At 41.3% G+C, this 13202-nt stretch overlaps 1 protein-coding gene across 2 annotated transcripts in view; it reads left to right on the forward strand.

Moving 5' to 3' along the window:
- The first annotated feature begins 1469 nt into the window (after positions 1-1469).
- Positions 1470-13202, forward strand: part of SLC5A9 (solute carrier family 5 member 9) — a 49175-nt gene continuing 37442 nt past the window's right edge. Inside the window, exons 1-4 of one of the 2 annotated variants that reach the window (XM_072997601.2) lie at positions 1470-2129; positions 4818-4931; positions 6901-7107; positions 7640-7711. In XM_072997601.2, the coding sequence (XP_072853702.2) occupies positions 6907-7107; positions 7640-7711 (273 nt within the window). In that variant the 5' untranslated portion in view covers positions 1470-2129; positions 4818-4931; positions 6901-6906. The remainder of the gene's footprint in view (positions 2130-4817; positions 4932-6900; positions 7108-7639; positions 7712-13202) is intronic. The other variant, XM_020788124.3, reaches the window with a different exon arrangement.

A 13202-nucleotide genomic window follows, 5' to 3' on the forward strand; every position in this document is an offset into this window, starting at 1 on the left:
GCTAGCTCATATCACTGGATCCTCAAAAAGGAAGGGCATTGCCAAAGACGTTCCCAGTTATCTCCTCTGCCCCTTGCAGACTAGAAGATGGGCTCCCAATCTTTTATTTATCCTCTCACCCTGGGAATGCCAGGGTGGCACTCGTCCCAGTTTCCATCACACACATGTCCTACTAACACACTGCTTACTCCTGGATGCTGCGTAAGTAAAGCTTCTAGTAGGGCCATATTAAGCAACTTTCCTTGCTTTAGTCCTTAGCTCATTCTGGGTGATGAGTGAAAGGGCTGGATGAAAGGGCTTACTACTGCTATCCAGTAGTAAGTCACAGCGAGAACCATAGAATCGTAGAATAATTGAATTGAAAGGGGTTTATAAGGTGACTGAATCCAACCCCCCACTCAATGCAAGAATACAAATCAATGCAGATCTGACAGATGGCTGTCCAATGATCTCTTGAATGCCTCTAGTGTTGGAGTGCTCATCACCTCCCAAGGTAATTGGTTCTGTTGTTGTACTGCTCTAACAGTTATGAAGTGTTTCCTGATATTCAGCCTAAATCTGTCTTCCTTTATCTTGAGCCCATTGTTATGTGTCTGGCACTCTGGGATGATTGAGAACAGATCCTACCCTTCCTCTCTATGAAATACTTTCAAGTATTCAAAAAGTACTATCATAGCTCCCCTCAGTCTTCTTTTCTCAATGCTAAACATACCCAATTCTTTCAGTGTGGTCTGCTCTGCCTATCTCCACCCGAGGTGAATTGCCCAGCTGCATTCCTGCCTTGACACCATGTCCCTCACTATGCTTGGCCATGCATTGGTAGTCTTGAGATTAACTGCAATGCTGTCTACATGGTGCTGCCTATGAGGCTGCTACATAAACTTCAAAAGGTCCAGAATATGGCAGCTAGACAATTGAGTGGTATGAAGAAATACCATCCTATCTCCCATACTCTGGCCACTATGCAAGTGTAGCCTGTTAGTTTCTGTACCAGCTTCAAGATAATGATGTTGACATAAAGGTAAAGGTTCCCCTTGACAATTGTCCAGTCATGTCCGACTCTAGGGGGCGGTGCTCATCCCTGTTTCCAAGCCATAGAGCCAGAGTTTGTCCGAAGATGATCTTCCGTGGTCACATGGCCAGTGCGACTTAGACACGGAACACTGTTACCTTCCTACTGTGGTGGTATCTATTTATCTACTCTCATTTACATGCTTTCGAACAGTTACATTGGCATATAGAGCCTTAAATGGTTTGGAACCTCAATATCTGACAGAATGGCTCCTTCCAATGTGATCTGTCCGTCCTACATGATCTTCCCAGGCCAGGCTGTTGAAAATGTTGACTCCGAGAAAGGCCAGGAAAGAGAAACCCAAAAACCAGGCCTTCCCTTCACTGGGAGTTTTTAAACAAGCTTTGAAAACAAAGATCTGGAGACTATACTTCTGCTAATGCATTTTTATTTATTTATTTATTTATTTATTTGTTTGTTTGTTTGTTTGTTTGTTTGTTTTTAAGATACCCTATTTATTTATTTATTTATTTATTTATTTATTTATTTATTTATTTATTTATTTATTTTCAAGATACCTTGTGTCCCTGGTTTGGGATAAAGGTGGCACAGAAATGAAACGGAGACGTTAAAATAGTTCAGCCTCATTTCTTGGATCTACTTTCACTTTACCTGGCTCTAAAATCACAATGTTTATTATTAAAAGAAGGGATGACGTCACCTTCAGGAAGTTGGTGGTGTTGACCTAGTGAACACTAGATGGTCTTTCGAGAAACCAAACCATAGCCAGTCAGTGCCAGGAGATTTGTATGAAGGGTGGCTGACTGACAGGTACACAAAGAACAGTTTTTCTAGATGGGTGGCTTTGAATGAAACAGATATCTTATATGTAAATAACCCACACCAAAGCAAATGTTGTTCAGCCCAGGCTTACTCAACACAGAAGGAGGTGGGTGGTGAGAACTCTAGGTTGCCTCATGCACACATCATAGAGTGCTAAGGTGGAATATCCAAGCCAGCTTCCTTCTACTTTGAAATGAACAAAAACAAAAGCGATATGATAGAAACATAACACCAGGAGGGAAGAGAGCAAGAGAAAAGGTGACATGAGCTCAAGGTATTGTACTTCTTTGCTTCATATTCACAAATAAACTATACCATCCTAGAGATATTACAGAAAGGTTGGATTTATGAATTGCTAGTTTGGGAAAAATAAGTCTTATTAGGCATGAATATTGTAACTTAAGACAATAAGTGTAAGGTAATATTTATATGTGTGCAATGTGCCATTAGGTAAACTCCAGCATATGGTGACCCTTACAGAGTTTCCATGGTCCTGAAAGTGTTTAAGGGGTAGTTTTACCTGTGTCTCCCCATAGTGACTTCCTGTGGCTGAGTGAGGATTTGAACCCCATTTCCTGAGTCCTAGTCAAACATATTATTCACTATACCATATTGGCTCTCTTTTGCTATTTGTGCTAAGCTAAAATACTGCACTTTAGCCCTAAAAGCGGGGTTGCTGTAGTTGTCACGTATATTAATAACTCTGTGTGTGTGTGTGTGTGTGTGTGTGTGTGTGTGTGTGTGTGTGTGTGTGTGTGTGTGTGTGTGTGTGTGTGTGTGTGTGTGTGTGTTGCCATATCTACCTGTCCCTGCCAATCTCCACAGTCACCTCTTACAAAATTGTGAACCCGAGCCACCAGAAATTTGGTATGCACACATCTCAGGCTTACTTTGTCTTTGAAATTGGTTAATTAATTTTGATCAACTAGATTCTGGCATAGCCAGCATTACTACTAGTTCTGTGGGTGGCAGAGCCCCACATGTCCTCAAGTGCAGTTTCCTCCCTATATTTGAGGCCAGTTTCAGGTGAGGCCAGAAGTAACCTTTTTAAGCCTTCCATTCTGACTAGCAAGAGCCATTTCACTTCTGGAAAAACAGATTTTTTTTTCCCCTTCAGTGTTATTTCTGCTGCCTGATCATCCTTGCCTGTTCCTAAGTCCAGTTATAGATGTTGGTAGGGAAAGAGAAAGAGAGAAGGGGGACGGATTCCTCTTGCCTGGTGTGTGGAGGTGGGAAAATTATTTAAAGAAAACAATAATATGGCCATCTCTCTCTCTCTCTTTCACTGTCTCACCCTCTCTCATTATGTGAATACCATGCATTTCTGTGAGGCTTTGTAAAGACATGCACCAACGTATGGGCCATACATCCTTGAGAAGCAGAAACTGGGAAGTAATCTCTCACAGTACCTAGATTCTTCAGTTGCATTTCCTTCATGCACTAGCGTCCAAGGCTTTAGTGGGACTGAAATTTTCACCTCATGAATGAGTTCTACGAGCCATCTTTTTGCCACCCTGTGATGTGAACTGGGAAGGCAGTGTGCCTCATCCACAGAACAAAGGGTGAGCAACCTCTGAGGCTTGTAAGCCATAATGTATAGTGAGTGTGACAATTTCTCAAAATAGCCTTGGCTAGGAACACTGTCTGTTGTTAGTCAGATAGTTACTTTTATAGCTTGCCTGTTCTTTCAGTGAATTCCAAGCAGTGTTCACTGTTCCTCCATTCCCATTTTATATTCCCAACAACCCCTTGAGAAAGGCTAAGCCAAGAAAGATCACCCATTAAGTTTCCTGGCTCAGTGGGGGCTCAATTCTGGCTCTCTCAAGTCCCAGTCAAAAACTCCAAACACCACTATTTCACAGCATCTCTCTTCCTCTTTGTTATTTTTCTTTTCTTATTTTGAAATCAGACACAGACTCCACTGGTTCAGGAGCCTGATGTGATGGAAGTTGTATAATGTCCAGAACTCTAATTCTCTGCTAGTATTTTGATTATTCTGAAATCCTTTGCATTTGGCATTTGCATTTGGATTTGTATTCTTTTGTCTAACAGTCATCTTGTGTCAACTTTAAAACCTCTGATCCCTTAATCTGACTATCCTTAGCCATCAAAATTGTCTAAGCTTCCTGCTAAAAGATTTACAAGATACTTGGTTTTTTTATTGAATAGGTCAAAGCTTAGCTACACTAGAGGTGCCTCAAACAAACAAGGTTTTACTATCGTTCTTGTTTTAAAAGGTTAATTACAACGAAGAAACCAAAAGTTGAGCACAAGTCAAGCCTTGGTCAAAGGTATATTTGTAGAAAGACAGCTGCTAACAGGACTGTTTCCTTGGCATTTCTCTTGCAGTTAATTGAAGAGATAAGATAGGAGCCTTTCACTGCATCCTCCAGTTAATGTATAAAGATGCTGGTCAGCAAAAAGCATTATTCAGACTTCCTGTTTGAGGAAATGCTCCGTATTAGCTATTTGACCATTCATTTTGCCCCTGCAAGCACACACGTACAGTTTTAATGTATAACTTGAATGCTGGTTTAGTGATATGGGAAATAGAGGTCTGTAGGAAGCAGTTGGTCTTTGCTTCCATTCCCTGTACTTCTGGTGGCATCCTTTGTATACAGCTGAATGAGTGTCTTCAGAAATTCCTAACATCTCCACCGCTATGTTGTCCAACGTACGGACATTTCCATGATGCAAAAAGTCTTCTCTCTCTCTCCCTCTCTCTCTCTCTCTCTCTCTCTCTCTGTGTACCAATAGTTGTGCAAAGTTGAAGTGGGCTTTGAGAGGAGCTGTTGTGAAAGATTAAAAGGGAAATAACTGGAAAGGTGAGAGGCGAGCAGTCCCTACGGATACATATGAAGAGACAGCCTGTATGCTATGAAGCAGAGCTTAGAAATGTTACTTTTCTGCACTATGACTCCCAGAATTCTTCCAGCCAGCATTTATTATTGATCTATTTTAGAATATTTTCACCCTCTCCCAAAAGGACTTGGGACGTCTGGGAAATATAGTCCAAAAGTAACTTTGCCCAAATTCTCACGTGGAGAAAGGAAACGTAAGAGCAAAGGGGGAAAAGGTAAGCGATCCAAAGTCACACTGGTTTAGAATGATAATTAAACCAGATTTGTGTTTCCCCATTTTATACCCACAAGATGGTGCTGTGCTACCCATGAATGCGTGCCTACTCTTGTTCTCTCTGTGCCATTGCTCCTCATTTGAAACTGCTTTTACTAGGATTGGTATAAAAGTATTACAACCTAACTCCTTCCATACATATTTATTGAAAATTAAATTCCATCAGATTCAATGAGAAGAACTTCTTTGGTCAGCTATATGGTAATATGTATCTCAGGATGGGAATAGCTGTTTTCTGAAGAAAACAAAGGTTTGTTACTCTGGATCTGTAAGAAAGAAAGAAACCATTTTCTGCACTAACTAATTTCAAATTGACAGAGGCATGAGATTTCTCCATGTGAAAATGGGAGAATTTATGCTTAAGAGAAGGCTTTGAAAATGACCTGGATAGCAGAAGAAACAGCAAGAGTTGTTTTTACTTTTACTACCTTTCACTTGCCAGTCAGACTTGCATAGCAGCTGTTTCTATAAAGTCATCAATAAAGTCATTATAGTACAATTTAGTCCTCTGACACAAAGCTAAACTGCATTCCCCTTCTGTCCTGCCCCACTAGCTGTTATACAGCCACGTCAGCATCTGCTTTGTAATGTAATATAGCTTCCTGAATCTTAATGCCAAGAGGAAATATCAGAAAAGTTCAGTTATTTCCAAGAGAACATATCAGGATGAGACCACTGAGAGGGTTAGTTTTCTAACAGATATGCCTTATTTGAACATAGTTCTGTTTGGCTTGACAGAATAGGGTGTGTGTGTATCATACACACAGGGTTGTGAACAGGGCTCACTAGTAGGGACTGTGACTATCTCACTAGTAGGGACTGTGACATCATCTGCTACTCCCACCTTATTTGTATCCTCTGAGCCAGTGTGTCCCAATGTTTTTTCCACCATGATCCCTTTTTTACAATTGCTAAGTAACCTACAACCCCTTCACCATATTTGCATAAAAAGGCATTTTAATAGGGTAAAGAAAACACATTAAAAATACATTTTCAGGATATAATTTTAACCTAACATTTAATGTGATGGTTGTACTTGCATCTGGGCGAAAAATAAGTGTTTAAATGCTTCGTGGTGGAATTTTCTATAAAATAATCGCAACTAAAAATAACCATAGTGACCCCTCCCCAGCAAACTTTGTGACTCTCTTGGAGGGTCACAGTCCTCAGGCTGGAAACCTACAGTCTAAGCTTGGTTTCAATTCTTGTTGTATCTGGGAGAGAAATAGAGTTTCCCTAAAATTAGTTATTGTGAGAATACGCCCATAGCATAATGCTGAATATTCGAGGTTGATCATGTAATTAAGAAGCATTAACTTTACAAAAGACCTGCTCCTCATTTCTTGATATGAAACCATTCCATATCAATGCTTGAATGTTTGGGTACTTCTAGGGGACTGTCATGATGAGCATCCCTACTTCCAGTTCATAGCTGCATCACTGATTGTTGCAAATTCAGCATCTTGCTTTGTTGATTCATCTTAAAGCAGATCTCTCTGATTAGTACCATGAGATGTGTGTGTGTGTGTGTGTGTGTGTGTGTGTGTGTGTGTGTGTGTGTGTGTGTGTGTGTGTGTGTGTGTGTGTGAGTAAGTGTGTGTGTGTGTGTGAGTGAGTGAGTGAGTGTGTGAGTGAGTGTGTGAGTGAGTGAATGAATGAATGAATGAATGAGTAAGTATAGGTATAGATATTGCTATAGGTATATATTATGCCAGATAATTGTGTGTGTATGTAGGACATTGCCTCTGCTTTTAAAAATTGGTCCAAATATTACATGTGCAACCGAGGCACATTTCTATCTCATACACCCATAGTGTGTGAAATAGCTGACAGCCTAAATGTTTTGTCAGCCTTGCCTGCTTCTTCATCAACACTGTCGCTTTCTCAGACTTGTTAATTATTATTAAAAGGGAGTAATGGAGAGAAACACATACCAAAGTCCGCTGGGAGATAAAGAAGAAGCACAAGCCCGCACCTTTTGGGCAGTCATGAGCACAACACCAGCCACTTCTGAACCACCCAGCAATGAGTCTACAGGGAAGAGGGTTGCCCTTGGAGTTCCTGACATCATAGTTGTCGTCATTTATTTTGTGTTCGTCCTTACCGTTGGAATATGGGTAAGTCCAGGATATGAGCCGTTCCCCAGTATCCTTTGTATTTTTTTAAAAAGGCCATTTACTTTTTAAAAAGCCACAAAGAACCAGTATCATGGCACTGCTGCTTTGACTTCAGAACACCTTCTCTGCTTATGGCTGCATAGAACAGAGCACGGGTTCTGCCTAACATTCGCATTGGCTTGCAAAAGTCATATTTTTGGCCTACCCCTCCCAGAATCACTCATCCATTGTGGCCCATGCCAGGCTGACTGGAAAACTCTGGGAGTTGCAGTCTTAAAAAGTACTGTTTCTGAACCCTGTCAAGAAATGGCTCGATATAAATCTGGGTTTTGGGGTGCTGGCTGTACTCCAATGCTTTGTGCTCACAGCTTGGCGGCTTTGGATGCAGAGGCTTTTTCTAGGGTCCAGGCAAAAAGGGGAGGGCCAGGAAATCTTCTTCCTTCTCTTTCCTTAGCTTAAGGCCCAAGCCAGTATTTCCTCACCAGCCCCCTTCACCTTATCATTACCTTATAACAACTTCTCTGCATTTCAGTCCTCCTTTCGAGCCAGTCGGGGAACAGTTGGAGGCTATTTCTTGGCTGGAAGATCTATGACATGGTGGCCTGTAAGTATAGAACATGACCAGAAAATTCTTTCACATGTCAAGGTTGAATGATTCTAGCCAAGGGTTCTGAAACAGAAGAAAAACAGGTTTCATATATATAAATACAGGTAGAAATGTACCCAGTTGCCTATAGCTTCTCCACCTCCTCATACCCTTGAACAGAGTTCTTGAATACCCTGCATTAACATTTATGGGGAAACAGGTCAGCACTGGTGAGTCCTAAACAAAACAAAAGCAATATCCGGTTTGCTCATCAACAGAAATTAGTTTCCTTCTTCTAATGCCGGACCAATTCCCCCTCCAAGAACAGTATATACAAATTAAGTCTGCACAATTTTTTTGTTCTTACTATCCATCACGGAGGGACAAAAACCAAATGCATATCAAGGAGGCTGCTTTCCTGAGTGTGTGCAGTTGATTTGCCTTCTAGCTGCTGTGATTTCACCAAAGCCAATCAAATATATCTAGGTTTATTACCAGAACTGGGAATGCTATATCCTGAGGGACTCTTTCCTTCTCCATTCCCCTTCTATTTAAAACAGGCACATAAAAATAACTCTGATTTTGGCAGGAATGCAGTTCAGTAACTTGACAATCAATGTCCACAGTTTATACTTGTTCCAGCTGACTGGAAAAATCCCACTGGCTACGATCAGACTGTTGTTGGACAAATGGGGCAAAACATCTTGGACACTAGAGCTACATAGGCCAAGGGCTGGGAATAAAGACTAGAGTAGAGCAGATGACAAGATCCTTGCCATGGTAAAGAAAGGGAGGCAGGAGGAAGATTGCTAGTAACAATTCTGGGTGGAGGGTAGGAAAAAAAGATTGATGGCATACGTCTTTGCTGTTGTAACAAATATGCACTTAAGAAGGTTGTGTGTCAACTGTTGCATGTAGGGTCACAAATCACAGGCTTGTTGCAGTGTTGCAACATAAGCAGCACCCTTAGCATTGATGAGAATCTTTAAGTCATATATTAAAGATTTACAAATTTTGCTTAGTTTTTAATTTGTGTGTGTGTGTGTGTGTGTGTGTGTGTGTGTGTGTGTGTGAGAGAGAGAGAGAGAGAGAGAGAGAGAGAGAGAGAGAGAGAGAGAGAGAGAGAGAGAGAGAGAGAGAACATGGTGGTTTAAAATTCTTGTCCTCATACATGAATCACCGATCATGTATTATAAAGGCTTTTCTTCCCCTTAAGATCAAGCAACATTGTACTGTTGGCATTTAACTGTTGGATTTTATATATACTCACAAAATACCACACAGTGGCATCAGTCATTTGTAAAGTGACATGGGCTGTTGCAAAATATGAAGGTTAGGTCCTTTTTTAAAAAAAGAAAGCACACCCAAAAGGCAAGGGTTGGAGATCTTTTAAAATAAACAAGAGCCCCTTTGGAAATGAAAATAAACTAAGGTTCAAGAGCAGCTCCCATTCCTGCCTTGCTTGAAACAGCAGCAAAATCTTCTTTCACGGTGTCTAGTAACTTCTTCATTTATTGAGCAACTGTGTTAGGACTGCATGGATATAAATCTCCAAAATGATTCACTAGAAAGGCATAAACCTTTTGAAGGACGCATCTTCTTTGGAGCAGAAAGGTAATATAACAATAATTTAAAGACCCAGAGAAATAAGTGTCAGAGGAGTAAATATCCTTTTCACCCTGTCACAGAAATGCACGGGCTGTAGATCTCTTGAGTGTTTCACTGCAAGCTGAATACAGGTTTGGACTCCGGCTTTGTCTTCCATCCTGTGGCTTTCATTAATTGTAAATTCTGGAGACTGAATTTTTCCCATGGCTCACTATATTATATATATAATACATTTATATAAATGAAAGCTCGTTATTGTTTTAATGTGCTTTGTGCACTGATTTCTCCCCAGTGGTGTTTAAGCACTGGCTTACCTGCAAGCTTCTGCAGTCATAGCTCAGAAAATTGAGGAGACCGCTGAGAAGGCAGTTGCCCCTCTCGTCCTTCAGGCTAGTCCTGGTTTTCTCAGAGAAAAGTCTGTGAGAACAGAAACCGAAGCAGAGGTTTGCTACGGGGGCTTTGACTTAGAATACAAACTGATCTCCTCTTGCCCTAGGTAAAAGAAACGTGGCTGTTTAGTGCGAATGTTTCTGAAGTATTTTTTTTTCTGAACGAGGGCCTGCTCTCATTAAAAACTCTGTGTGTGGTGGTTGTAGAGAAAACCTAGCCTGAGCAAGCTTCATCCCATGTTGTACGAAAGCACACACCATGCCCTGACTTCAACTTTCTGCAGGTTACTATCATCCCCCCTACATGGAGCTCACTAGTGTTTGCCCAAAGCCATTAGGGTACAGCAGCATGAGATGAGTTTCCCCCCCCCCCCCCACTTACACACTGAAAAGCTACTGGAACAGACTCGACGGTGTCTCTGTAATTTGCCAACCAGCATTGCAGCTGTGAATTACTTTTCCCCACTTGGTTTAGAAGCCCATTTCGTTTCCATCATATTCCATAGTCCAGCAGGTACCATGCAGAGACATCGGGAGGGCCAAGGGGCCTGCCTGTTGCTCCATATTCACATAACCTTGGCTACCCTGCTTCAGTGTTTCTACAATAACAGCCTGCTTCTATGTAATAATCATGTGCAATCTAATTATCTTAACCTTTTAATTTGTTTTTAATTTTACCTATACTTCATATAAGCCCATCATTTTAAATTGTGCAACAGACAATGAAATATGTGCAGTCTAGCTGATCTACAATTTAAGGCAATCTTGCCAAAGTTTTCCAGGTACAAAGCTCTCGGAAATGGTTTACAAAACCCTCTTTCTGGTGGTTGTCTGGGACGATACAACTTGCCCAAAGGTACACAAGTAGCAGGGCAGATAACCCATCAGCCATACACACTCCAAGGGATCTTGTCTGGCCCCTCTCCTGGGAGGTAAAGTGGAAATTTGAATTTTTAGTTCTGCCTTGGCAGCTAGATGTTCCAACCCACTGAGTTTCATCATCTCAACTGCTTCTAAATGTCCTGCTAGGTGTCTTCCTCTTCTGTTGTTCTTGCTGTTGCGTTCTGTCTAATCATTTCTGATTTACAACAGATCTGTGAAGTAATGATTTCTCAAAGGTCCTATGATTAATAGCCCTACTCAGGTTTTGCAAACTAAAAACCATGGCTTCATTTATGGAGTTAATCCATCTTCGATTAGATCGTCCTCTTTTTTTAAAAAACCCACTGTTTTCCACTTTTCCTAGCAACAGCGTATTTTCCGATTCATCTTGTCTTAACCTGAGTACAATTCTATTCTTAGCACTAATTAATTGACTGTAGGAATTACTGAACTGAAGGAGACATCAAAATGGCCCAATTCTTTCCTAGACAGAAAGAAATCTATAGATGAATTCAAAAGAAAATTGTAGACAATTTTTAATAATGACTTACATTAGAATTTGCAATGTCATAGCTGAGTTGCTCATTCTGGAAAAACATAATGTTTGTCTTTTCGATGTCTTGAAGACAAGTATGAAGCACTGGTACTAGACTTGGGTGTTTATTCAGAAAGAGTATTTCAGATTTCTTTTCTTCCTCTCATCACCACCAACATCATCATCTTCTGGCTACTGCAAGCTATTTCTCCCCAATTGCCATTTATGTGCACTGTGAACCTATCTCTCTCTCTTTCTCCTTTCTTACATAACATTTCCTGATGTGTCCCATTCCTAAAGCTATTGTTCTCTTGGACGCCCATAACCCCCTCCTTACCCTCTTAAGCATCCTTACTTCACTACTGTCATAGGACTGTGAGAACAGGGTAGCAAGAACATTCTATGCATCTATTTTAATGGCTGCCTTGACTTTCATAGGATAGACACAAAGCCTGAGAATGCCACAGGCTTTTCTTAGGTAGGAGTGACTGACAATTCATTTGTCAAGCGGTAAGTCCATCTAGTCTAGCACTTAAGTCATTAATATTGCACACCCTGGTGCTTCAAATAAACTCACAGTAAAGATAGCTGTCTTTAATAGATCTCCAGAAATATACATGGGAATTACATACCAGGCATATGTTTTATGAGCAATTATCAATGACTATTAGCTGTTGTATAAATAAGGCTTCCTCAAGTTGACTCCCTCTATTTGTTTTGGACTACAGCTCCCAGTTTATCTGATATATGGCCATGCTGATGGGAGATGCAGACAGATTATGGAGGTGCATAGATTAGATAAGTAAATGGTGGTCTTTGATGGAGCCAGTACTTCAGGTCAGAAAAACTACTGTTCAGTACTGCCCCCATCAGTACTGCCCCCATCACAGTCACATAGGCCATGCTGACTGGGGAATTCTGAGATTTGTATCTAAACGAGTAAGTTTTCCAAATAATGCAAATGATTCCTGCATTAGAATGAACATAGCAGACTCAGGCAGCAACCTATTTGACTTTGCAGAAGGCAGTCTCCATCCAAATGGCTTTCCAAAGTCTTTTATCTGAATGTGTTGTATGTCTGAAAGGCTGTCTAGCGTTTAAATATAACATTCCAGAACTAACAGCAAGGGTTTTGAATTTGTCCACTCAGACAGATTCCCCTGGACAGGCAAGAGAGTGCACTAAAAGTGATTGAAAAGGCACAGAGCTCCTCTATATGACAGGTTCTCAAGTGATATTTGGACATGTGACTGTCTTCCCCAAGAGTACAGTATATTGTATTCCTATTTCAATTATAGTAATGATTTCTAAACATGAATATAAAGACACATTAGACCTGGTAAAGGTAAAGGTAAAGGTTCCCCTTGACAATTTTTGTCCAGTCGTGTTTGACTCTAGGGGGCAGTGCTCATCCCCGTTTCCAATCCATAGAGCCAGCGTTTTGTCCGAAGACAATCTTCTATGGTCACATGGTCAGTGCGACTTAGACATGGAACACTGTTACCTTCCCACCGAGGTGGTCCCTATTGATCTACTTGCATTTGCATGCTTTCGAACCGCTAGGTTGGCGGGAGCTGGGACAAGCGACAGGTGCTCACTCCATCGTGTGGATTCGATCTTATGACTGCTTGGTCTTCTGACCCTGCAGCACAGGCTTCTGCGGTTTAGCCCACAGCGCCACCACATCAGGGGGAACAAATTTAAAAAAACAGATTGCAGTATTTGTAGAAAATCGCTGATCCATTAAATATCCATCCCTTCATATTCATGGGTTCTAGAGACCCCCACAAATACAAGGGGACAAATATTTCCCCATTTTATTCATCCCTTCATAATAAAAAACAACAACATTCTGCCTACCAGCTGCCGATCAGCTGATCAGCAGGCCAATAAGCAGTCACCCACCCCCAGAGCCTACTCTCCCATCCCCTTCCTCTCCCTACCTTAGCCCACCCCCACCCCCACCAACACCCCCTTACCGTAATAATCATCGCCGCTGCCGAGGTCTCCATCAGGCCTCCACAGCCATGGAATGTAAAAAGGGAAACTGGCTGCCCTTTGCAAAGATGGTGGCTGCAGCTTCCCTACCCTAAAT

The sequence above is a fragment of the Pogona vitticeps genome, chromosome 4, assembly GCF_051106095.1.
Source record: "Pogona vitticeps strain Pit_001003342236 chromosome 4, PviZW2.1, whole genome shotgun sequence".
Classification (NCBI taxonomy): Eukaryota; Metazoa; Chordata; class Lepidosauria; order Squamata; family Agamidae; genus Pogona; species Pogona vitticeps.